The sequence below is a fragment of the Salvelinus fontinalis genome, chromosome 8 (assembly GCF_029448725.1).
Source record: "Salvelinus fontinalis isolate EN_2023a chromosome 8, ASM2944872v1, whole genome shotgun sequence".
NCBI classification, from domain to species: domain Eukaryota; kingdom Metazoa; phylum Chordata; class Actinopteri; order Salmoniformes; family Salmonidae; genus Salvelinus; species Salvelinus fontinalis.
Genome location: NC_074672.1, coordinates 2,777,503 through 2,803,556, shown reverse-complemented (window position 1 = coordinate 2,803,556; position 26,054 = coordinate 2,777,503). Strand labels below are relative to the sequence as shown.

At 41.6% G+C, this 26,054-nt stretch overlaps 1 protein-coding gene across 3 annotated transcripts; it reads left to right on the top strand.

Annotated features, from left to right (window-relative positions):
• LOC129860368 (histone acetyltransferase KAT7-like) lies at window positions 1-26,054 on the top strand. Of its 3 annotated transcripts, none has more exons than XM_055930714.1 (14): window positions 2-193; window positions 3,262-3,412; window positions 5,621-5,857; window positions 6,005-6,087; window positions 6,214-6,294; window positions 6,407-6,505; window positions 6,677-6,787; window positions 6,924-7,127; window positions 13,260-13,349; window positions 13,594-13,734; window positions 16,595-16,688; window positions 22,403-22,549; window positions 22,999-23,105; window positions 25,611-26,054. In XM_055930714.1, exons 1-14 carry the CDS (start codon window positions 176-178, stop codon window positions 25,710-25,712), a joined length of 1,665 nt encoding a protein of 554 aa, XP_055786689.1. In that variant the 5' UTR covers window positions 2-175; the 3' UTR covers window positions 25,713-26,054. The 3 variants fall into 3 exon arrangements, with proteins under 3 accessions (XP_055786691.1, XP_055786689.1, XP_055786690.1); XM_055930715.1 differs by having other exon boundaries at window positions 3-193; window positions 6,936-7,127; XM_055930716.1 differs by lacking the exon at window positions 25,611-26,054 and having other exon boundaries at window positions 1-193; window positions 22,943-23,105.

Here is a 26,054-nt window from a genome sequence, read left to right as displayed (position 1 = left end):
ACCTAGTGGAGACAGTCCCACATTACACAAAAACACAAGAGGTGTTCCAAACGGAAGATGTGGCGCGAGACATAGCTAGCTAATATTGTGTGTACATACAAACTTTTTAAGTAAAAAACGAATCTAAACTAGTTCCATCCACAGCAGTTATTATACGTAGTTCCTCAAGGCAAAAATGCCCCGTAGAAGACAGGTAAGACACATATATGTCGTTAGATGGCTAGCTGGATAAGCTAACCAAGTGAAATACCGGTAACGTTAACTTAGCTAGCTAGAACAGTTCGCTATGTTAGTATAACGTTGCTGAAATGCGAATTTATATTGTGTCGATTTGAAAGTATTTTACGTTGTTAGCTTGTATATAAACAAAATGCATAACCGTTAGTGAGCTAGCCAAGATGGCCTCTTTTTACGCTTATAAGCTAGATAGCTGATGCTAATATTGTGTTGTACTAGCTAGGCTGTGTTTACGTTCATATTTTATCGTGGCGCGGGTAGCTACTAACTACTTAACTGTATATCTCAATTATTAGAATTTGATACATTAACGTTAAATAATCTAACGTTGGTAAATGTTTTATTAGCTACTGATGATGTAGCAATAATTCTACTTCTAGCTCATTTAGATAATGCCAGAAGATACTGACCCTACCGTTACGCTTGTTTACACTGAGCTGCACTGAGGTCGGAACACAATCTTGCTTACATTAAAAGCCAATGTGTACTTGATCCGAAAGTGTGGGGGAGGTTCTGTATGTTGGGCGTGACTCAATTGCGCAGCCTCCGTAGGCATGCAGAGGCCAAATTGAGCTCCAAATCGCATTGCTATGCCCCTCCCAGATGTTGTAACAATGTTGAGGGCTCCATATATAGCTCCTCATTGACATGATTGGTTTACAGTAGGTGGGTCCTGTATAAACACAAACTCACTTCCTTGACAACTTCCGTCACAACAGCTCTGCGAAGCACAAGAAGTATGAATGCCCTGACTTCTGCAGAGGCCGTATCACTTTAAAAGCTGCACGGCCAATGCAGACCTCGGCTTGACCAGGCAGCGCCTTTTAGACACCATGGAGTCAGAGCGAGATATGGGTCGGAAAATGTACCTCAATGCAAGGTTGGCATATCCCACATTTAACTTTTCCACACGACTTCGCCGAGAAGATTGAAATACTTATAGTTTCTGCAGAAAACTTCCCCTTTCGTCCTCATGCTAGCTACCAGTAGTAGGGTGGTAGTCGCCCTTGATTATGACTCTCAGTTCTATTACATTACACATAAAAGTGTCTTCTGTAGGGGGGGGGGGGGGGGGGGTTGTTAATAGCCACAACGCTCGGTCTGAACTTTGACACGCATGGCTGGTTTTGGAACAATAAGGACCTTATCTTTCATATGGCCGAGAAATAGTTTTCAAAAAACGAAATATTTAATTGATACACACCTTTTTATAGGGTTAGGATTTCCACACAGCCATATTTACATGTTACAGTGCTTGTTTATGGAAAACAGAAGAAAGACGCCGTGGGCTACCTGTGCTAATTAGCTGTTTGCACTTTTGGAACACCTGTGTGTAAACGGAAGACAGACGCCACAAATGTTGCCACTGAAAAATACTGTTGGCTGCAACTGTGTTAAAACTAGTTAAAAAAGTGTACAGTAAGTGTTTATTTTGCATTTGTGAAATTATTTTGATGTGATATGAACGTAAAGGGATTTATGTTTCTGGGACCGTACTGCAATTGAGAATCGATTCACGTTTAGATGGAGTATTTGCCTGTTTCGACTTCCAGAGCCAATGTGCCCTTTATACAGAACATGTAAGGTCCTTGGACTAAGGAGTAACGTTAGGCTCCTTTAGTCCAATATTGGGCTAAGGTGAATCAACAAACAATGGACGTAATACAATAATTCTACAAAAAAATGCAGTAAACAAATCTGTTTTCACTAAATGTCAATAATGTGGTCGTCAAAATACATGATAAATCATTTGAAAGCAACGTGGCAGTTGTTAACCATGTCTTAAAATCCCAATACTGTACGTTATGATATTAACATGATATGAGCCTAAATGTAAAGCAAGTGAGAACGTTCAAATCTGTTGGACAGCCTTTTTTGTGAAACCCTCGAAATTGGTGTGTTCATATTTGTTCTTTGCGATGGGTATTCCTCAACCTATCAGAATAAAATCGATGTGATATTGTATTGCCAAGAAGTATGGGAAGGTCCTGAGGGTGTTTCGGCGTCATCGGACATCTTTTGACTGAAAATATCATTACAATGTAACCCAACTCAGGTCTCGGCCTACCAGAAGTAAGCAATGTTATAGACTGGTAGCCTTCTGTGTTACAGTTCAGACTTAGTGAGAAGTGGGTGTCTGTGTTAGGCTGTGTGTGTTTGTTGGTGGGGGTGCTGCTGTGTGAGTGTGTGGGCTTGCTGAGAAGTGTGTGTCTGTGTAAGCCTGTGTGTGTGTTGGTGGGGGGTGCTGTGTGTGGGTGTCTAATTTTCATAAAATTTTTCAAATGGTTACAAACTCAGTTTTGCATAAATAATGAAGATGTGTAAATAATATGACAAGCCTACCTTAAATGATTGGTCTTAAATGACTGTAATTATGTATTCCGTACTGCCTAATTTGCATAATATAGCATTTTAATTTAATAATTTGTTAATAATATGACCACCGTATTTTGAGATATTGAACAAAATGTGTAGAACTTAAGAATCCTATCCTGATTAAATATGGTATTATGTGTTCCTAATAAGCTTCTATATAACATGGAATACAAAATATAACACCAGATCCTCAGTTTCATTTTGTCCCCTAACATCCAACCAGTAGCCACAGAAACCATTACAGAATGGCACGTTGCGTTGAACAACAAAGGAGCTGATTGGCTGACACTGCCATTCCAAAATGGCTGTGGTGGATACTGCTAGCTAGCATGAGGACAGCAAGAGTAGTTTTCCTAGAAAACTAGCAGTATTTCCATCTTGTCAGTGTGGATAAAGGTACAATTTGTAGTACAGTGGCATATCCCATTCCTGCATCGAGGTACGCTCTCCGGCTCCTTGTCTTAATGTATCCACGGTTGCGTTCCGACCTCAGTGCAGCGCAGTGTAAACAAGCTTAACGGTAGGGTGAGTATCTTCCAGCAAGCTAACTTATAGCTAATGTTAGAGCCACCATGGAAAGTAAATGGCTAACTATCTTCTGTTCTAGCATTAACCTTACTAATCCTGCTTTATTTCATTTTCTCACAGAGAGTGCATGTGGGGAGCGGCTCTGATGGGACTGAAGATTCAGACTCTTCTGCTGAGCGGGAACAGACGAACAGCTCGGAGAGTGATGGAAACATACCCAAGAGAACACGCCTCACAAGAGCATCTCTGCGCCTCAGCCAAAGCTCACAAGGTAAAGCCATGGGATGGATGCTTTAGCTGTGAATCAAAACCTACATCGCAACTGAAATAGTTAGGCTAGCTAACAGTGAGACAGTCACCTGTCTAGGAGACCTTGTGGGGGCTAAGAATTGCTAAAATATTCCATTATTGTATCCTACATTGTAGGGTGTCCACCCACCAGGGTTTCTGTTAGGAAAAAGTCTGGCCGGACATGTGACCGGCAAAATAAAAAGTTACCGGACAATGAAGACATGTACCAGACCCATATGCATTGGGTGGGTAACCTGATTAGGGGGTCCACCCACTGTGCTCAGAATGACAGAAATCATATTTAGAATATGGTAATTCATCAACTGGGGAGAAAACTAGCTCTGACTGGGGGGTGAAATAGTTTTGAACGGTCATCCAACTTGGGAACTCTGGCCTCTTTCTAGAGCTCAGATTTTCCGTCCTGAAGATCGCTGACGTCATGATTTGACCCCGTATTTTTCAGAGTACTGCAGCTCTTGCACTGTCTGACAGATTTTCCTCTCAAAGGCTCTGTATCTGTATGCTGTACGAGTCTAATAAATAAGACGGGCTACATATTGAATATACTGTATACACGCGCAAATTTAATTATGCAAATTCACCTAGACCGATTAGCATGACCAGTCAAATTACATCGACTGGTATTTCCATCAATGACTAGGCAAAAAACTATTATTTCGCAATGGGACTGTTTCTTCTTCTTCTCCTGGTTATTACCGGCTAACAGAAATTCTGCCACCCACTCTGCACAGAGTGGAAGAAAATGCGCTTTGGTGATGAAATTTGACTTCCTTATTTTATAAAATACATTTTAACAAGACAAATATGATTCTTCATGTTCTGAATTGTTCTGTGTGGTCTTTCTCTAACATATCATTAAAATTATATACAAAAAGATTTCGTAACCTAACGCATCCGATAATAAGCACCGAGCTCTGTTGACTTTTGTGGATTTTACATGTTGTGGTGGTGTCTGTATAGTTGTATCCGCAGGTCACAAAATAAATATGATATTAGCTAGATTAAATGTAAAAGGATTTGAAAATAAAAAGCTTGCGCTACGCTCAGTGCTCCGTTGACAATTCACAAAAATACGCTTGTTTTTGTGAATGGAATTTCGCATTAATATTAAAAGCGTATACTACAATATGAAAATACTGCATGTCATGTCTCAAAATCAATATCTAACTTACCTCTATATTGTTTTATGTTCTTCGGATTTGAGAAGAAAGATGACAAGTTCAACAGTGAGCCTGTCAGTTAGCGTTACATCCAGACCGCTCACTACGTGTAGATTTTGTCCATCCACACCATACGCGATCAGGACACGCAGGTTGAAATATCAAAATGAACTCTGAACCAAATATATTAATTTGGGGACAGGTCGAAAAGCATTAAATATTTATGGCAATTTAGCTAGCTAGCTTGTTGTTGACTAATTTGTCCTGGGATATAAACATTGGGTTGTTATTTTACCTGAAATGCACAAGGTCCTCTACTCCAACAACTAGTCCACACATGAAACAGTCAACCGAATCATTTCTAGTCATCTCTAGTCCTCCTTCCAGGCTTTTTCTTCTTTGGACTTTATATGGCGATTGGCATCTAACTTTCATCATAAGGTGTATTACCACAACGGACCGACCTCCGTTCATCTTTCAATCACCCACGTGGGTATAACCAATGAGATGGCATGTGGGTATATGCTTCTAAAAGCCAATGAGGAGATGGGAGAGGCAGGACTTGCGGTGCGTTCTGCGCCACAAATAGAACCAACTTATATTTTAGCGCTTGGCAACGCAGACGCTCATTGGTGCACGTGAGCAGTGTGGGTGCAATGATTGAATAACATGTATGTGTGAATTTATTTTGCAACGCATGTGACGTGAGCGGTCTGTTCAGCATGACAATTCTCACAAAGAATCCAGCCTAACATGCTATTTTCAAGATTTTTTACCACTTTTTTTCTCTGGCCTCCATTGAATTATTCACCCTAATTTTGGCAATCCTACAAGGGTAAAAACTCCAGTAACTTTTGAACAGATTATGATAGACATGGAGCATTGGTTTTCTTAGAGGAGTATCTACTCATTTAACATATTATTTTACCCATTGGTCCCATCATTTTATTTTTTATTGGACACCCTGTAGCTAAACATTGTGCCGTTTCTCCCACCTGCCCATGTAGACACACCAGATGTGAAGCAAGACGAGTCTCCACCGCTGACGCCTACAGGCAACGCCCCGTCGTCTGAGTCTGAGCTGGACATCTCCAGCCCCAATGCCTCCCACGATGAGAGCCTGGCCAAAGACCCTGCCCTCAGAGACTCCGACAAGGACCTCTCCCACCGGCCCAAGCGCCGTCGCTGCCACGAGACCTACAATTTTAACATGAAGTGTCCCACGCCGGGATGCAACTCATTGGGTAAGATAAGTCACCATTTGGTTAGTGGCACCACTGCTAGTTTAGTGAATGCTCAACAAGACTTGTCCTGATTCGTGTTATGATTCTAGTTAATTAAATGTATTCTCTGTAAACTCATTGCTTTTCTTTCTCTCTTGTTTCTCGCAGGACATCTAACAGGGAAACATGAACGGCATTTTGCGGTATCAGGATGCCCACTTTACCACAACCTCTCTGCTGATGAATGCAAGGTATATGTCAGAACAATATTTTCCATTGGTTATGTGTTTCGAGGTACATTAACTTCATTGTCTCCTACGACGAGAGCCACCGAGAATCAAATCCCCAATAAATGTATTCTTCCTTTTTATTGACAGGTGAAAGCAACCACTCGTGAGAAACACGAAGAAGAGGCAAAGGTGCAGGAGGAAAGCAACAGACACGCCACACGACACCAGGTAAAATTAATACAATTAATATTGAATACTTTTTAAGGTGATACATGTTATCATGTTCACTTCATGTTGGAAGTGAAAAAAAATCCCAATTATTTTCTGTTGTGTCCACCAGACGCCCACTTCAAGACAGACGAGATACAAAGAGCAGGTGACGGAGATGAGGAAAGGGAGGAACTCTGGCTTGTCTAAGGAGCAGAAGGAGAAATACATGGTGAGACATATTCAAATGACTAAAGAGCCAATTATGTTTGCTATGGAGATCTTACATTTTGGTGTCTTAGAATTTGAAACGCATTTCAAAAGTCGTTTTTGTGATGTTGTCATGTAGACTTGGTTTATTGACACAATCAACACTCGTTTTATATCTCCATCTCATCCACAGGAGCATCGACAGAGCCACGGCAACACCAGAGAACCTCTTCTGGAGAACATCACAAGTGAATATGACCTGGAGCTCTTCAGAAAAGCCCAGGCACGTGCATCTGAAGATCTGGTAAGAGAAAAATCTCGGTGCACCTACCTCCTTCATTAATAATTAACCAATAGTGATATAGATTGTATTGTAGATAAGGTCATCTAGGTTGTTTAGAAGAATTTCATATTTCACCTCTCTTGTTTCGCACTTGTTGAAAACGCCACAGGAGAGGCTCCGGATCCAGGGACAGATCACGGAGGGCAGCAACATGATCAAGACCATCCTGTTCGGCCGCTACGAGCTGGACACCTGGTACCACTCGCCCTACCCTGAGGAGTACGCCCGCCTGGGACGCCTCTACGTCTGCGAGTTCTGCCTCAAGTACATGAAGAGCCAGACCATTTTGAGACGACACATGGTAAGATAATGAAGAGCCAGGCTTATCACCTCTTAGGTTTTCTGTTACTAAAAGCAACTTTCACGCAATTTTAGTTGTCACTCGTAACCTGCAACTGCATCTTCTTAAGCCACTTTGCTGGTGCACAAAACAACTCAAATGTGATTGAAATAGCATGCAACAGCCAATCAAATTTAAGCTGCTTTTGTCATATGTTTGGGAATTCTCAACTTACTCAATGTCATCTGCTGCGGTACATTGTGATTTCACAAATTATTTGTTTATCCAACCGTTTGGTTATTGTATACGGATCGAGTTAGATAAGCTGGCTGAAACAATTTAGCTAGCTAGCCAAAATGAAATTGCCAGCAAATTGCTGCGTTACATTGTGATTTCACAAATTATTTGTTTATCCAACCGTTTGGTTATTGTATAAGGATCGAGTTAGATAAGCTGGCTGTACAATTTAGCTAGCTAGCCAAAATAAAATTGCCAGCACCGTTTCATCAAGCTAGCTACGAGCTAACCAAGCTAGCAACGAGCTACGCAACTAACGAGCTACGCAACTAATGCACTTCATGTTGGACAATTTCAGTTGAAACTAGTCAAAGAGAGGTCTGGGTTAACCTAAGAAATTATGTTTAATGACTGCCAAACCATGTACATAAATCTTTCTATTATTTGTTTTGATTGGCTGTTTCTTGCAACTAGTTGCACAAAGTTGAATTTTTTGCAACTGGATGCAACCAAGTCGCAGATGAATTGCTTATCAGTGGCAGGGGGTGTTGCACGAATCAATCCTAATGCAACAAAGTTGCAAGCAACTAAAGCTGCGTCCAAGTTGCTACGTGTAACTACACCCTTAAGGCATGAACAGACCTCCAAGACTGTCGGCTGTGGTACACCTCTGCCCAGGATGTCAGTCAATGCTTTTTTTGTGTACACATTAGTGATGCATGGGTTGATTCATAACTCGCAGTCTCCGCGGTTATATCCGTGTGCCGGGCGGGTTTAGGGTCATGAAATATTGTGTGTATTAAAGGTGGGTGGGTAGGTTAAATTAAGCGAGAACAATGCATTAAAAATCCCAAATGTATAATTCTTGTGCAATTCATATCTATAGGCTTTAGGTTTTTCTTTCATCATTTTTATCTGGAGTTGGTACATATGCCCTGAAGCTTAGGCTTAACTGTATGCGTGCCAATCAAACGCCATTTGCCAAATGCTTTTGGGAACTTGGGCAGAAAAAGTTAACATCGACCCAAGATGTTATGTGTGATGATTGCGAGGCGTTATACAGATTGGACAGTCGCACGACGGGGATGTCAAATATGGCAGGCCAAGACGACTGTACTGTTCAGATGTGTTAAATGGAATAGTAACTGAAATCTGGACACTGACTGTAGGTCTATAACCGCTCACATAGCCTAATATAACATTAACTCCTGCAGAATTAAGCCGTTCTTGCAGTAAAATGTTACACCAAATGTACATTTTTACTCGGGAACAGGAGTAGAGAAATATCATGTTTTTTATTTCAGAATCTTGAGAGAATGAATGCGCTGTTAGGGAACATATCGAAAGGGTCTATCTTTATCAGCATCATAAAAGCTGCTAGTATTTCAACCACATAAATTACACATCCAACCCGAACTAAAATCTTATCAGAAATATGTTGGAGTGTTTTCACTGCTTTTAATTCCCTTAAAACTGGTCAAACTAATGCAGACCTGCCAACCTGCACGCATTTTGCATACTATGCACGTCATTTGACGTCAAAGTATGCTGGTACAAAAAAACGACCCTAAAAATATGCTTCTAGTCGGAACATTGTGTCTGAAGTTGGTGCTGAGCCAATCGGAGGACTTGGGCAAGGAGAAAAAATGTCTAGCTCTTCAGTCAGGCACTCCCCGTATTCGTAGTACTATTTTCAGGGCCACTGGAAAATATGTGGCGAGGCAGTAGTTGCCGCAGCACTGGTTTAATCAAATATATTGATGGAAAGCGTTAAAAATAGGGGCAAAGTGTATTTAATTTCTTTAACCAATTTGCCTCATGGTTTGTGAACTCGCTCACAATGTCTGTCCGTCACATCAGAGAGCTGCTGCAGGCTTTTTGAGTATGTTTAAATGCACACGAATAATGAAATACTCTGCTTATCTTAATCGGCGTATGGTCAAAATCGAAGTAAGCATACACCAATTAAAACACCTGGTTTTCTGAGCAGTCTTTGAAATGATTAGGACATGTAAACACCTTAATCGATGTCCAGCGGTGTATTTGACCTGCGCTTGTGCTAGCACCAGCTGAGCGAGCCTCCCTCTTTAGCGAGTGAAGTGTGTTCGGAACAACTGAATGTACGTGTCTTAGAAGTAGTTTTCACATACAAAGTTGGTATGTCCAAACTCTGTGGTAGAATGTTTATTTTCAGCACTTTCAGAGTGCCATCAGGTAGCCTGATTTCAGATGTTGCCATGTTAACAGGATTTTTAGGAAATTCGTTCTTGCAAACTATGTAAGCGTTTTAATCAAACTATTATTTTAATCTGACTATCCACAATAATCATATTGTTGTGTGCATGTAACTGCACTCTGCGTGTCTTGACCAATCAGATTCACAGAAATCGCAGGTGGCGCGGGTCGTGTACAAAGCGCGCTCTCCACTTTCCTCTGGTATTTATTTAGCAAGCTTGATAACACATCACTCTAGAGTCTAGACAGACACAAGCATAAACTCTTTCATAAATGTAGCAGCCTTTACACCTAAACATTAGCGATCTGACATTCTGTATTGCATGGAAACAAGACTATTTTTCAGACTGATCAACTGTAGGCTACTAACAACAGATGCTGTATAGTCTACCCCAGGGTTTCACAAACTCGGTCCTGGGCACTATCCTCCACAAGGCCAGGATTTTTTTTTTTACCAAATGACCTGATTAGTAAAAACTCTGGTTCCATCATAGCCCATATTCAACCTTTTTACAACAGATTAATCACATCATACCATATAAGTTCCAGGGTTTTACCTGTGTAGGTTATCAGATCAGGAAAATCTACAGGCCCCAGAATATTTTTTTCGCCACATCACTCCGGGACCTGTGGTGCCACCGCTGACTATTTTCCTCCCTCGAGCTGGATGGCAGCTCTCCACCATTGATATCACTGATGTGCGAGGAAAAAGGGTAGTGAAAATGGAGAACGAACTGTTTGCGAAATACATTTTCCAAAATGTAAGGCTCCCGAGTGGCTACAGACCCTAGTTCGATCCCGGGCTGTATCACAACCCTGCGCACAATTGGCCCAGCGTCGTTCCGGTTTAGGGGAGGCTTTGGCCGTGGTAGGCTGTCATTGTAAAATAAGAATTTGTTCTTAACTGAATTGCCTAGTTAAAGGTTAAAATAAATAAAAATGTGTTAGTCAAGCACAACCACTATTTCAGAGTTAGCTCCTAAACCAAGGTGTCATTACGAAGAAGGTAGTTAGCTACAGCGTTTAGTCAACGAAGCGAAAGCACTCTCTTGCCCGCACATGCTTTGATCTCCGCCACCATAGTAGGCACGAGCGCATTGACGAGCAAGAAAACGTGCGGTGTTGTGGTAGTCCAGTGTGCATCTCTGCCTGGATGGAAAGGCCGAGAGAGCTGTTCAGCTAATACAACCTTCACAGAACGTTATGTTAGACTGTGAAAGATTAGTAGGCCGATGTTAATGAACCAGGTGTTGATCTGTTTTCTTGATATAGCTGTATGGTCAACAGTAGATTGCTAATGACGGGATAATAGTCAGTTCACCGTTGACAAGGCATGTTGAATGAATGGTAGCCTAGTAGTCAGACCTAACTTGATGGATTAGGTCAGGGATGGAAATCTGGAACAAGCTCATATAGGCCTAGCTCAGTTGTTTCATAATATTCCAAATAGCCTACAGTAAGCTAGACTACTACATTGCATCCAGTAATTGAATTATTCCCGAACCCCCCCCCCCCCCCCCCCCCCCCCCCCCTACCCAGAAAATAAATAAGTCAGTTTACATTTTCACTAGACTACAGGTGTGTCATTGAGACCAACTCAATTTCATTTAGGATCATACACAAAACTTCTGTGCTGGCTAAATTATGATAGAATTTAAGACTCTAGGTTTCAGGAAATGGCAGTTACAGGCTTTTCAAAAATGCAAAATGCTCCAATTCCTTGAGGGGAAAGTAAACGGACCCCTCCTGCCCTCCCCCCTAACCAACCTTAGGCCTACATCAGCACCATTTTATCAGAAAATCCCAGGGAGAGCCCTGATTTTACATCTAAACATATTTCTAGTTTGCTACTGAAGAGCAGCTAATTACCAAGTACCCATAACAGTCTATAGTCTACCATTTATAGTGAGGCAGTCTTCTGCCAACATTATTATTAGGCTAAAAAAAGGTGCATTGCCTATGATTTGACCAGTGGGGGTGTCGCAAGTGCGCCGTTGTGGGGTCCGGTGGTGCCGCCGCCACACTGAAGTGGTACAAGGTTGGCATGTCTGCTGATGTCATTTGAACATTTTGCACGGATAATCTTTCCCTCCATTTTTGTTTTTTTGTTATTGCATTCTCTTCCTGGTCTCTAGACCTCTTTGCTGCGTGAGAGAAGCTGACCGATGTCAACTAGATTTGATCATTTGTTTTATTGATGTAGGGTAACAAGTAATGCCAAGAGAACCTGCATGTATCTAATTATATATAAGTTGATCAAATAGCCTACCAAAATGTTGGAATGGAGCTAAACACAAGCAAAAAATAACTGCGAAATCTACGCTGGAGTTGCTTACCAAGTGGCAGAGTTACAATTTTGACTTACATCTGCTTCAAAATCTATGGCAAGACCAGAAAATGGTTGTCTAGCAATTATCAACAAACAATTGGACAGAGCTTGAAGAATTTTTAAAAGAATAATGGGCAGATGTTTCACAATCCAAGTGTGGAATGCTCTTAGAGACTCTGTAATCGCTGCCAAAGGTGATTCTATTGACTATTTATCTAATCAAGATATATTCATGTTTTATTTATTATACATTCTTTACAAATATAATCATTTGACTTCCACTTTGATATTGCAGAGTATTTTGGGGAGATTGTTGACAAAAAATGACAAATCAATTTTAATCCCACTTTGTAACACAACAAAATCTGGAAAAAGTAAATTGGTGTGAATACTTTCTGAAGGCACTGTAGCGCTGTACATCGGGGTTCAGCCTGGTTAAAATACTCCAGGCCAGAAGGTGGCAGTAGCGTTGCTTTCTCGTTGTTTACATTGGCATGTCAAATATGATAATTTCCCCCCATCATTTTACTACATACACTGAACAAAAATATGAACGTAACGTGCAACAATTTAACTATTTTACTGAGTTACAGTACATATAAGGATATCAATCAATTTAAATAAATAAATTAGGCCCTAATCTATGGATTTCACATTACTGGGCAGGGGGGCAGCTATCGGTGGGCCTGGGATGGCATAGGCCCACCCACTAGGGAGCCAGGCCCAGCCAATCGGAATGAGTTTTTCCCTACAAAAGGGCTTTATTACGGACAGGAATACTCCTCAGTTTCTTCAGCTGTCCGGGTGGCTGGTCTCAGATGATCCCGCAGGTGAAGAATCCAGATGTGGAGGTCCTGGGCTGGCGTGGTTAGACGTGGTCTGCGGTGGCGAGGCCGGTTGGACGTACTCCCAAATTCTCTAAAACGACGTTGGAGGTGGCTTATGGTAGAGAAATGAACATTTAATTATCTGGCAACAGCTCGACCCTTCAAAACTTGAGACATCTTTGGCATTGTGTTATGTGACAACTGCCTTTTATTGGCCTATTATTGTTCCCAGCACAAGGTGCACCTGTGTAATGATCATGCTGTTTAATCAGGGATGTAAACAAATTTGAGCACAACATTTTAGAGGAATAAGCTTTGTGCATATGACAAATATTTTATTTCAGCTCATGAAACATTTGACCAACACTTTATTTACATGTTGCGTTTATATTTTCGTTCAGTATACATCACTCCTGTACATCATTGATTTAAATGATTATACGGCTGTAAATATCAGACTGGGTCAGTGGATAATTGGATTTGAATTAGCAAATCAATGGTGTTGTCTCCCTGTGTGTTTGCTAGGCCAAGTGTGTGTGGAAGCATCCACCCGGAGATGAGGTCTACAGGAAGGGAGCCATCTCTGTCTTTGAAGTGGACGGCAAGAAGAACAAAGTGAGGGGCCTATACATTTTCTCTAACCCTGGACTCATACTTTACTTTGTCTGTTTTTTCCTCAAAATAGGTGTATTGGTCTAAAGAGCAAAGAAATAATCATGGTTAAAAAAAAAAGATGTGTCTCACACTTCTTCAGCCTATGGTCTCTAACCCCAGGGGTGCCTGGCTGTCCTATAAAACAACCTGCATTATCTCTGGCAAGGCGTTTGGGGAATTTAAATGGTATGGTTTCCTTTTCCAGATCTACTGCCAGAACCTGTGTCTACTCGCCAAGCTCTTCCTGGATCACAAGACGCTGTACTACGACGTGGAACCCTTTCTGTTCTACGTTATGACCGAGGCAGACAACACAGGCTGCCATCTTGTGGGATACTTCTCTAAGGTAAATAAAACATTTTAAAAGACCAAGGCACCCATCCACTGTACTCCTTCCACATTGATAGTGGTTGCCTGTATACATTCAGAGCCATATCCCTGTAATGCTTAGAGAAGATCACATGTCAAGTGTTATTGAAGTGTTGTGGTTGCAGGTTCACCTGCCTCATCTAAAGCCTATTCTTTTGGGGTGTTGCTATAGGCCACCAAGTGCTCACAGTCACTATCTAAACAATGTGTGTGAAATGGTTGATAGTGTATGTGATGTAAAGAGAGAGGTCTACTTTCTTGGGGACCTGGATATTGACTGGTTTTCATCAAGCTGTCTGCTCAAGAGGAAGCTTCTCACTGTAACCAGTGCCTGTAATCTGGTTCAGGTTATTAATCAACCTATCAGTAGAACGTTGTTCTAAAGCTGTATCTTTACCCATTGGGTGCAGTGATCACAGTATAGTGACTATATCCAGGAAAGCCACATTTCCTAAAGTTGGGCCTAAAATAGTGAATAAGAGATTATGCAAAAGATGTTGCTGTGACTCATGTGGATGATGTAAAAAAATATTTTAAAAATGCCAAATTATTGATGAACGTGCACCTGTTTAGAGACTTACTTTTAGAACTGTTAAGGCTCCATGGATTGATGAAGAATTTTACAAATGTATGGTTGAAAGAGATGGGACAAAAGGAGTGGCTAATAAGTCTGGCTGCACATCTGACTTATTGCAAATTGAAAGATTATGTGACTTAACTCAACATAATAAGAAGGAACTATATTAGGAAGCCAAGATCAATGCTATAAAGAATCATAGAAAAAAACTTTGCAGTGCTTTAAATTTAATTTTGGGCAGAAAGACATTCAACTCCATCTTTCATCGAATCAGATGGCTTATTCAAAACTGTTTGATGTTGCCAATTATTTTAATGATGACTTCATTGGCAAAGTGGGCAAACTTCGCCAGGAAAATCCAACAACGAACAGTGAGCCATCGTATTCATGCATAAAAAAATAAATAATGAAAGAAAAGCATTGTACGTTTTAATTTTGTAAAGTTGGTGTGGGAGAGGTGGGGAAATTATTGTTATCGATCAATAATGACAGACCTCCTGGCATTGACAACTTAGATGGAAAGCTACTGAGGATGGTGGCTGACTATAGCCACTCCTATCTGTCATGTCTTTAATATGAGCCTAGAGGAAAGTGTTTGTCCTCAGGCCTGGAGGGAAGCCAAAGGCATTGCGCTACCCAAGAGTGATAAAGCGGCCTTTACTGGTTCTAATAGTAGATCTATTAGCTTGCTATCAGCTCTTAGCAAACTGTTGGGAAAAAATGTGTTTGACCACATACAATGCTATTTCTCTGTAAATAAATTAACAACAGACTTTCAGCATGCTTATAGAGAAGGGCACTCAACATGTACTGCACTGACACAAATTACTGATGATTGGTTGAAAGAAATTGATTGTGGGAGCTGTACTGTTAGATTTCAGTGCGGCCTTTGGTATTATTGACCATAACCTGTGTTGAGAACTAATGTTTTATGGCTATTCAACGTCAGCTCTACGTCCACGGTACGGCAAACTATCTAATAGAACTCAGAGGGTTTTCTTTAACGGAAGCTTCACAAATGTCAAACATGTAAAGTGTGGTGTACTGCAGGGCAGCTCTCTAGGCCCTCTACTATTTTCTAGTTTTACCAATGACCTGCCACTGGCATTAAACAAAGCATGTGTGTCCATGTATGCTGATGATTCAACCATATATGCATCAGCAACAGCAGCTAATGAAGTTACTGAAACCCTTAGCAAATATTTGCAGTCAGTTTTGGAATGGGTGACCAGTAACATCTCTAAAACTAAGAGCATTGTATTTGGTACAAATCATTCCCTAAGTTCTAGACCTCACCTGAATCCAGTAATTAATGGTGTGGCTGTTGAACAAGTTGAGGAGACTAATTTACTTGGAGTTTCCTTGGATTGTAAACTGTCATTGTGACAACATATAGATTCAATGGCTGTAAATATGGGGAGAGGTCTGTCTGTAATAAAGAGATGCTGTGCTTTTTTGACACCACATAAGTCCTGCAGGCTCTAGTTTTATCTTATCTTGATTATTGTCCAGTCATATGGTCAACTGCTGCAAAGAATGACCTAGTTAAGCTGCAGCTGGCCCAGAACAGCGCGGCACGTCTTGCTCTTCATTGTAATCAGAGGGCTAATATAAATACTATGCATGCCAGTCTCTCTTGGCTAAGAGTTGAGGAAAGACTGACTGCATCACTTCTTGTTTTTTTTTTTAAATAAGAAACATTGTGTTGGAACTTCCAAATTGTTTGCATAGTCAACTTACACACAGCACTGACACACACTTACCCCACCAGGCATGCCACCAGGGGTCTTTTCACAGTTCCCAGGTTCAGAACAAGTTAATGGAAAAGTACAATATTATACAGAGCCATGAGTGCATGGAACTCCCTTCTGTCACATATAGCGCAATTGAACAGCAAACCTGGTTTAAAAAAAACAAATACACCTCACAGCACAATGCCTCTCCCCCATGTGACTTACTTGTTGTGTGTATGTACTGACATGTATGTGTAACTGAATAGATGCACACTACATGTTCATGTTTTTAAATGTATGTCAATTGTAAAAGTCTTTTGTCTGTAATGTTTTTTACGTAATGTGTCGGACCCCAGTAAGACTAGTTTTTGCCATTAGCATTAGCTAATGGGGATCCTAATAAATCTTTCTCCCATGACGTTTTCATACGGTTGATGCTAGGAGCTTTATTGTTTTTTATTACCAAGTCTCTGTCATTACTTTAGTTTTAAAGATGAGACTCATACACATATTCTCTGTTCTTACAGGAAAAGAACTCTTTCCTCAACTACAACGTCTCTTGCATCCTGACCATGCCCCAGTACATGAGACAGGGCTATGGGAAGATGCTGATTGACTTCAGTAAGTCGCTATAGGCATATATTTTTTTACCTCTGTTCTCTCTTATTAACTACAGCCAGTTGGAATTTCCAGATTCATTTATTAAGCCCCCAGGAATGAAAACACAGAGTATTGGTGATTTAAATACACAGTCAACACTGACAGGGCTGACACAAAATTCAGCTTCTTTAATATGCCCTGAAAGCAAGTTCTTTGTGTTTACATTACGTGGCTATTAGGGCTGGGCAATACGGCCTAAAAGTCATATACAGTGGGGAGAACAAGTATTTGATACGCTGCCGATTTTGCAGGTTTTCCTACTTACAAAGCATGTTGAGGTCTGTAGTTTTTATCATAGGTACACTTCAACTGTGAGAGACGGAATCTAAAACAAAAATCCAGAAAATCACATTATGATTTTTAAGTAATTAATTAGCATTTTATTGCATGACATACAGTGGGGCAAAAAAGTATTTAGTCAGCCACCAATTGTGCAAGTTCTCCCACTTAAAAAGATGAGAGAGGCCTGTAATTTTCATCATAGGTACACTTCAACTATGACAGACAAAATCAGGGGAAGAAATCCAGAAAATCACATTGTAGGATTTGTAATGAATTTATTTGCAAATTATGGTGGAAAATAAGTATTTGGTCAATAACAAAAGTTTATCTCAATACTTTGTTATATACCCTTTGTTGGCAATGACAGAGGTCAAACATTTTCTGTAAGTCTTCACAAGGTTTTCACACACTGTTGCTGGTATTTTGGCCCATTCCTCCATGCAGATCTCCTCTAGAGCAGTGATGTTTTGGGGCTGTTGCTGGGCAACACGGACTTTCAACTCACTCCAAAGATTTTCTATGGGGTTGAGATCTGGAGACTGGCTAGGCCACTCCAGGACCTTGAAATGCTTCTTACGAAGCCACTCCTTCGTTGCCCGGGCAGTGTGTTTGGGATCATTGTCATGCTGAAAGACCCAGCCACGTTTCATCTTCAATGCCCTTGCTGGTGGAAGGAGGTTTTCACTCAAAATCTCACAATACATGGCCCCATTCATTCTTTCCTTTACACGGATCAGTCGTCCTGGTCCCTTTGCAGAAAAACAGCCCCAAAGCATGATGTTTCCACCCCCATGCTTCACAGTAGGTATGGTGTTCTTTGGATGCAACTCAGCATTCTTTGTCCTCCAAACACGACGAGTTGAGTTTTTACCAAAAAGTTATATTTTGGTTTCATCTGACCATATGACATTCTCCCAATCTTCTTCTGGATCATCCAAATGCTCTCTAGCAAACTTCAGACGGGCCTGGACATGTACTGGCTTAAGCAGGGGGACACATCTGGCACTGCAGGATTTGAGTCCCTGGCGGCGTAGTGTGTTACTGATGGTAGGCTTTGTTACTTTGGTCCCAGCTCTCTGCAGGTCATTCACTAGGTCCCCCCGTGTGGTTCTGGGATTTTTGCTCACCGTTCTTGTGATCATTTTGACCCCACGGGGTGAGATCTTGCGTGGAGCCCCAGATCGAGGTAGATTATCAGTGGTCTTGTATGTCTTCCATTTCCTAATAATTGCTCCCACAGTTGATTTCTTCAAACCAAGCTGCTTACCTATTGCAGATTCAGTCTTCCCAGCCTGGTGCAGGTCTACAATTTTGTTTCTGGTGTCCTTTGACAGCTCTTTGGTCTTGGCCATAGTGGAGTTTGGAGTGTGACTGTTTGAGGTTGTGGACAGGTGTCTTTTATACTGATAACAAGTTCAAACAGGTGCCATTAATACAGGTAACGAGTGGAGGACAGAGGAGCCTCTTAAAGAAGAAGTTACAGCTCTGTGAGAGCCAGAAATTTTGCTTGTTTGTAGGTGACCAAATACTTATTTTCCACCATAATTTGCAAATAAATTCATTAAAAATCCTACAATGTGATTTTCTGGATTTTTTTTCTCATTTTGTCTGTCATAGTTGAAGTTTACCTATGATGAAATTTACAGGCCTCTCTCATCTTTTTAAGTGGGAGAACTTGCACAATTGGTGGCTGACTAAATACTTTTTTGCCCCACTGTAAGTATTTGATACATCAGAAAAGCAGATCTTAATATTTGGTACAGAAGCCTTTGTTTGCAATTACAGAGATCATACGTTTCCTGTAGTTCTTGACCAGGTTTGCACACACTGCAGCAGGGATTTTGGCCCACTCCTCCATTACAGACCTTCTCCAGATCCTTCAGGTTTCGGGGCTGTCGCTGGGCAATACGGACTTTCAGCTCCCTCCAAAGATTTTCTATTGGGTTCAGGTCTGGAGACTGGCTAGGCCACTCCAGGACCTTCAGATGCTTCTTCCGGAGCCACTCCTTCGTTGCCCTGGCTGTGTGTTTCAGGTCGTTGTCATGCTGGAAGACCCAGCCACGACCCATCTTAAATGCTCTTACTGAGGGAAGGATCTCGCGATACATGGCCAAGATCTCGCGATATATGGCCCCATCCATCCTCCCCTCAATACGGTGCAGTTGTCCTGTCCCCTTTGCAGAAAAGCATCCCCAAAGAATGATGTTTCCACCTCCATGCTTCACGGTTGGGATGGTGTTCTTGGGGTTGTACTCATCCTTCTTCTTCCTCCAAACACGGCGAGTGGAGTTTAGACCAAAAAGCTCTATTTTTGTCTCATCAGACCACATGACCTTCTCCCATTCCTCCTCTGGATCATGCTGATGGTCATTGGCAAACTTCAGACGGGCCTGGACATGCGCTGGCTTGAGCAGGGGGACCTTGCGTGTGTTGCAGGATTTTAATCCATGACGGCGTAGTGTGTTACTAATGGTTTTCTTTGAGACTGTGGTCCCAGCTCTCTTCAGGTCATTGACCAGGCCCTGCCGTGTAGTTCTGGGCTGATCCCTCACCTTCCTCATGATCATTGATGCCCCACGAGGTGAGATCTTGCATGGAGCCCCAGACCGAGGGTGATTGACCGTCATCTTGAACTTCTTCCATTTTCTAATAATTGCGCCAACAGTTGTTGCCTTCTCAAGCTGCTTGCCTATTGTCCTGTAGCCCATCCTAGCCTTGTGCAGGTCTACAATTTTATCCCTGATGTCCTTACACAGCTCTCTGGTCTTGGCCATTGTGGAGAGGTTGGAGTCTGTTTGATTGAGTGTGTGGACAGGTGTCTTTTATACAGGTAACGAGTTCAAACAGGTGCAGTTAATACAGGTAATGAGTGGAGAACAGGAGGGCTTCTTAAAGAAAAACGAACAGGTCTGTGAGAGCCGGAATTCTTACTGGTTGGTTGGTGATCAAATACTTATGTCATGCAATAAAATCCAAATGAATTACTTAAAAATCATACAATGTGATTTTCTGGATTTTTGTTTTAGATTCAGTCTCTCACAATTGAAGTGTACCTATGATAAAAATTACAGACCTCTACATGCTTTGTAAGTAGAAAAACCTGCAAAATCGGCAGTGTATCAAATACTTGTTCTCCCCACTGTATATATATTTTTTCAAACTTAAGGGGGATTTTTTAATTTCACCTTTATTTAACAAGGTAGGCTAGTTGAGAACAAGTTCACATTTGCAACTGCAACCTGGCCAAGATAAAGCAAAGCAGTGTGACACAGACAACAACACATGAAGTAAACAATAAACAAGCCAATAACACAATAAACAAGTCAATGACACAGTAGAAAAAAGACAGTCTATATACAGTGTGTGCAAAAGGCATGAGGAGGTAGGCAATAAATAGGCCATAGGAGCGAATAATTACAATTGAGCAGATTAACACTGGTGTGATAAATGAGCAGATGATGATGTGCAAGTAGAGATACTGTTGTGCAAAAGAGCAGAAAAGTAAATAAAATAAAAACAGTATGGGGAGGGGGTAGGTAGATTGGGTGGGCTATTTACAGATGGACTATGTACAGCTGCAGCGATCGGTTAGCTGCTCAGATTCATGGTATAGCTAACAAAAAATATATAATAATAATAATCTCAAAATAAGCTTCTTGTACAATTAAAGATAAAAATTCACTGCATTTCAATCAGTCAGCAATAATCAAATGAATTCAGGCCTTGTAAAATTATACCTAGGCTAAATACACTGCTCAAAAAAATAAAGGGAACACTTAAACAACACAATGTAACTCCAAGTCAATCACACTTCTGTGAAATCAAACTGTCCACTTAGGAAGCAACACTGATTGACAATAAATTTCACATGCTGTTGTGCAAATGGAATAGACAAAAGGTGGAAATTTATAGGCAATTAGCAAGACACCCCCAATAAAGGAGTGGTTCTGCAGGTGGTGACCACAGACCACTTCTCAGTTCCTATGCTTCCTGGCTGATGTTTTGGTCACTTTTGAATGCTGGCGGTGCTTTCACTCTAATGGTAGCATGAGACGGAGTCTACAACCCACACAAGTGGCTCAGGTAGTGCAGCTCATCCAGGATGGCACATCAATGCGAGCTGTGGCAAGAAGGTTTGCTGTGTCTGTCAGCGTAGTGTCCAGAGCATGGAGGCGCTACCAGGAGACAGGCCAGTACATCAGGAGACGTGGAGGAGGCCGTAGGAGGGCAACAACCCAGCAGCAGGACAGCTACCTCCGCCTTTGTGCAAGAGCCCTGCAAAATGACCTCCAGCAGGCCACAAATGTGCATGTGTCTGCTCAAACGGTCAGAAACAGACTCCATGAGGGTGGTATGAGGGCCCGACGTCCACAGGTGGGGGTTGTGCTTACAACCCAACACCGTGCAGGACGTTTGGCATTTGCCAGAGAACACCAAGATTGGCATATTCGCCACGACAGTTGGCACAAGTCTGTGGCAAAAATGCTTCTATCGGACTGTACGTGGTACAGCAAAGCGAGACAGAAATTGAGCATACATTTTCCAGAAACAGAATTTTCATTCACACTCCCGCTTTAGCAGGGTCTGCTCTCCGTAAATTTTGGGAGTTGAGACAAAAATAGTTATAGTTAGATAGGTTAAGTTCTCCTCTATTACAGTAGATTTTACATTTACAGTCATTTAGCAGACGCTCTTATCCAGAGCGACTTACAGTAGAGTGCATACATTTTATTACATTTTTTTTTTTTTACATTTCATTACATTTTACATACTGAGACAAGGATATCCCTACCGGCCAAACCCTCCCTAACCCGGACGACGCTATGCCAATTGTGCGTCGCCCCACGGACCTCCCGGTTGCGGCCGGCTGCGACAGAGCCTGGGCGCGAACCCAGCCCAGCCTGGGCGCGAACCCGGAGACTCTGGTGGCGCAGCTAGCACTGCGATGCAGTGCCCTAGACCACTGCGCCACTCGGGAGATGATGTGTGTGTCTCAATGTGTTTCGGGATCCATATGATCAATTTATGTTGGACCGTTCTTGTGAGTGGCAGCAGCAGGGGCTTGGTGTATGATTGGCAAGGTGCACAAAGCACAGAAAAAGAGCAAAAGAGACGAGACTAAAAAGACAACATGAACAAGCGGACAAAAAAGCTCATAAAAACGTTTCAAACATTCTTGCAATACAGGCACGATATAGGCTAAAACATCAATTAGATTTCATCAAATTCATTTGGTGTATCGCCCAGCTCTAGTGGCTATTGCAGTAGAGTAAAACTACAGTTCAGTTTGAGGTTTTGCTTTTCTCCACTGGGTCTCATTGCTATTTTCGTGCAGTCCATCTCGTTGTTTATTTGAACTGCTACTGACCACCCTGCCTATCCCCTTTCTATAGGTTACCTGCTGTCCAAGGTGGAGGAGAAGGTGGGCTCCCCAGAGCGGCCCCTCTCGGACCTGGGCCTCATCAGCTACCGCAGCTACTGGAAGGAGGTGCTGCTACGCTACATGTACAACTTCCAGGGCAAGGAAATCTCCATCAAAGGTGATAGAGAGGACTTTGCATGGAACTGAATTTGTTCACACCAAAAAATGTGTGTGCTTAATGCCACACTTTACTGTGTTAAGAGGATTTGGAAAGAATGTACAATTAGTTTCGGGTCAAAATGAGGCTGTCAAATGAGGTGGCTTGTTCAGGTTACACACACACACTCGCACACATACATCATCTCCAAAGTGTTCCTTTTCAATTGCTACTTTGGTTATGCATATCCTTATCTGTTTTATGTGGTTGTTGTCATCTGTGTCATGTCGTCTGTAAATGTTGATGATTTTAATGTTGTTAATTATGTGGCTTCAGGTTAGCCTACATTTCATTTGAACACGTAAGCAGATTTTCTACCAAGCATTTAAATATGAAATGGTACACTCTTGGCAGGATTCTCTTTTTTGAATGAGTGTGTGAAGAGCTGCGTGTTATGTTTGCGTGTTCAGAGATCAGCCAGGAGACAGCCGTGAACCCGGTGGACATTGTCAGCACCCTGCAGTCCCTGCAGATGCTCAAGTACTGGAAGGGAAAGCACCTGGTCTTGAAGAGACAGGTACTGTATGTGTCCCCTTCATGAAGAAGATGTGTGTGTCATGACAATATCAACATTGGTTAACCCTTTGTACTCTGATCCCACATATGGGATCAAAATGGGTGACTGGGTCACTGATAAGTGTTTAAATTGGAACGCAGTGGCTGTACAGTAACATACTATAAATGACGTATTGGGTCTCCGCTTTACAACGACGTATAGCTTTCAACTGACAAATGTTTTAAATTTGTCAGTTCCTCCAAAGGCACAGCCTTCAGTTCCTCCAAAGGCACAGCCAGTAGATTAAAAAAAAATACAAAAATGAACTATTTGAAGGCTCTACCCCTGAGTAATGAAAGTGTATTGAAATGACTGTGCACACTTTGAAGAGGTGTGGCCATTTGGAGACACCAGTTAGACCTGTCACTCAAACCTTTGTATTATTTAAAAATATATATTTCACCTTTATTTAACCAGGTAGGCTAGTTGAGAACAAGTTCTCATTTACAACTGCGACCTGGCGTATTGTATTTTTTGTCTTGTCATGTTGTATCTACCCCAAGTATTGGCATGAATATTCTTGTTATATTATTGAACTATTTCCAGATTTCGTTATCGACAAATGGTTGCAAAAAGTACAGTAAAGGTAAAATGCACATAAAATCAACAGTTTGAATATGGTTCTGTCTCAGGTGAACTGGCCTCACCTTTGTTCCCTTTCAATTGCTACCGTGGTTATACATATTCTTCTCATATTTTTTCTGTTTGGCATTTAAATTTGTGCAACATGACAATATCAAATTTGAAAAAGTTTGTCAGTTAAAACCCTACGTTTCTCCTCTTAAATAAGTTGTCCTTAGGTGCATCAAACTTGACACAAGGAGAAGTCCTGTGGACATTTGAGCTATCCTTGGTTTTGCACTGTATTTATCATGTACAGTGCCTTCGGAAAGTATTCAGATCCCTTGACTTTTTCCACATTTTGTTATGTTACAGTCTTATTCCAAAATGTATTAAATAAAACAATTTTCTTAGCAATCTACACACAATACCACAACAGGTTTTTAGAAATGTTTGCTAATTTGTTAAAAACTAAAAAAACAGACATAACTTATTTACTTACGTATTCAGACCCTTTGCTATGAGACTCAAAATTGAGCTCAGGTGCTTCCTGTTTCCATTGATCATCCCAGAAATGTTTCTTCAACTTGGAGTCCACCTGTGGTAAATTCAATTGATTGGACATGATTTGGAAAGGCACATACCTGTCTATATAAGGTCCCACAGTTGACAGTGCATGTCAGAGCAAAAACCAAGCCATGAGGTTGAAGGAATTTTCTGTAGAGCTCCGAGACTGGATTGTGTCGAGGCACAGATCTGGGGAAGGGTACCAAAAAATGTCTGCAGAATTGAAGGTCCCCAAGAACACAGTGGCCTCGATCATTCTTAAATGGAACAAGTTTGGAACCACCAAGAATCTTCCTAGAGCAGGCTGCCCGGCCAAACTGAGCAATCAGTAAAAAGCACATGACAGCCCGCTTGGAGTTTGCCAAAAGGCACCTAAAGGACTCTTAGACCATGAGAAACAAGATTCTCTGGTCTGATGAAAACAAGATTGAACTCTTTGGCCTGAATGCCAAGCGTCACATCTGGAGGAAACCTAGCACCATCCCTACGGTGAAGCATGGTGCTGGCAGCATCATGCTGTGGGGATGTTTTTCTGCGGCAAGGACTGAGAGACTAGTCAGGCTCAAGGGAAGATGAACAAAGCAAAGTACAGAGAGATCCTTGATGAAAACCTGCTCCAGAGCGCTCAGGACCTCAGGCTCGGGCGAAGGTTCACCTTCCAACAGGACAACGACCCTAAGCACACAGCCAAGACAACGCGGGAGTGGCTGAATGTCCTTGAGTGGCCCAGCCAGAGCCTGGACATGAACCCAATCTAACATCTCTGAAGAGACCTGAAAATAGCTGTGCAGGAACGCTCCCCATCCAACCTGACAGAGCTTGAGAGGATCTGCAGAGAAGACTGGGAGAAACTCTCAAAATACATGTGTGCCAAGCGTGTAGTGTCATACCCAAGAAGACTCGAGGCTGTAATCGCTGCCAAAGGTGCTTCAACAAAGTAAGTAAAGGGTCTGAATACTTATGTAAATGTGATATTTCATTGTTACATTTTTAAAATAAATTAGCAAAACATTTATGAAAACTGTTTTTGCTTTGTTATTATGGGGTATTGTGTGTCGATTGATGAGGGAAGAAAGCAATTTGTCAATTTTAGAAGAAGGCTGTAACCTAACAAAATGTGGAAAAAGTCAAGGGGTCTGAATACTTTCCGACGGCACTGTATTTGCTGTAGCTTGTGCGTATAGAACCCTATCTATCTGTTTTATGTGGCTGTCATCTATGTCATGTGGTCTGCGAATGTGGATGACTTAAATGTTGTCTGTGACGCAGTGCTCTTGAATCTGATGCAAATTCCTGTAAAAGGCCAATCAATTCTATGAACTGAACTCCCCCTTACAGGATCTGATCGACGAGTGGAAATCCAAGGAGACCAAAAGAGGCAGCAACAACAAAACCATTGACCCCAGTTCGTTAAAATGGACCCCGCCCAAAGGGACATAGGCTAAAGGCTCACAAGTGAGCCACCTAATAAACTCTTCTTTCTTCTACCACCTCCTGCCAGGATAGGAGTCCTATCAACTATCAATACCACAGTGTTCTTTCTTCTATCCCTCCATCCACCCTGTATAGCTTCCCTTTACTAGGTTTTTCTTGTCTGGAGGAACTCTCGTCCCCTGTTTTACATTTCGACTCGTATTTATATTGTAGAAATTTGTCGCCATGTCACCATTCAATCAATTCTTGGCTTAAATATTGTTAAACAATGAAAGTCTGAGAATTTGAGTTGATGACTTTTGTTTTAAACGATCCACCTAAATCAAGATAAGCTACGAATGTTTTTAC

What these genes read in the sequence shown, in the direction of transcription:
- LOC129860368 (XM_055930714.1), top strand. An exon ending in AGCAGAAGGAGAAATACATG is followed by an intron (nt 6,506 to 6,676) that starts GTGAGACATATT and finishes TCTCATCCACAG; the next exon opens with GAGCATCGACAGAGCCACGG. An exon ending in ACCTGGTCTTGAAGAGACAG is followed by an intron (nt 23,106 to 25,610) that starts GTACTGTATGTG and finishes TCCCCCTTACAG; the next exon opens with GATCTGATCGACGAGTGGAA.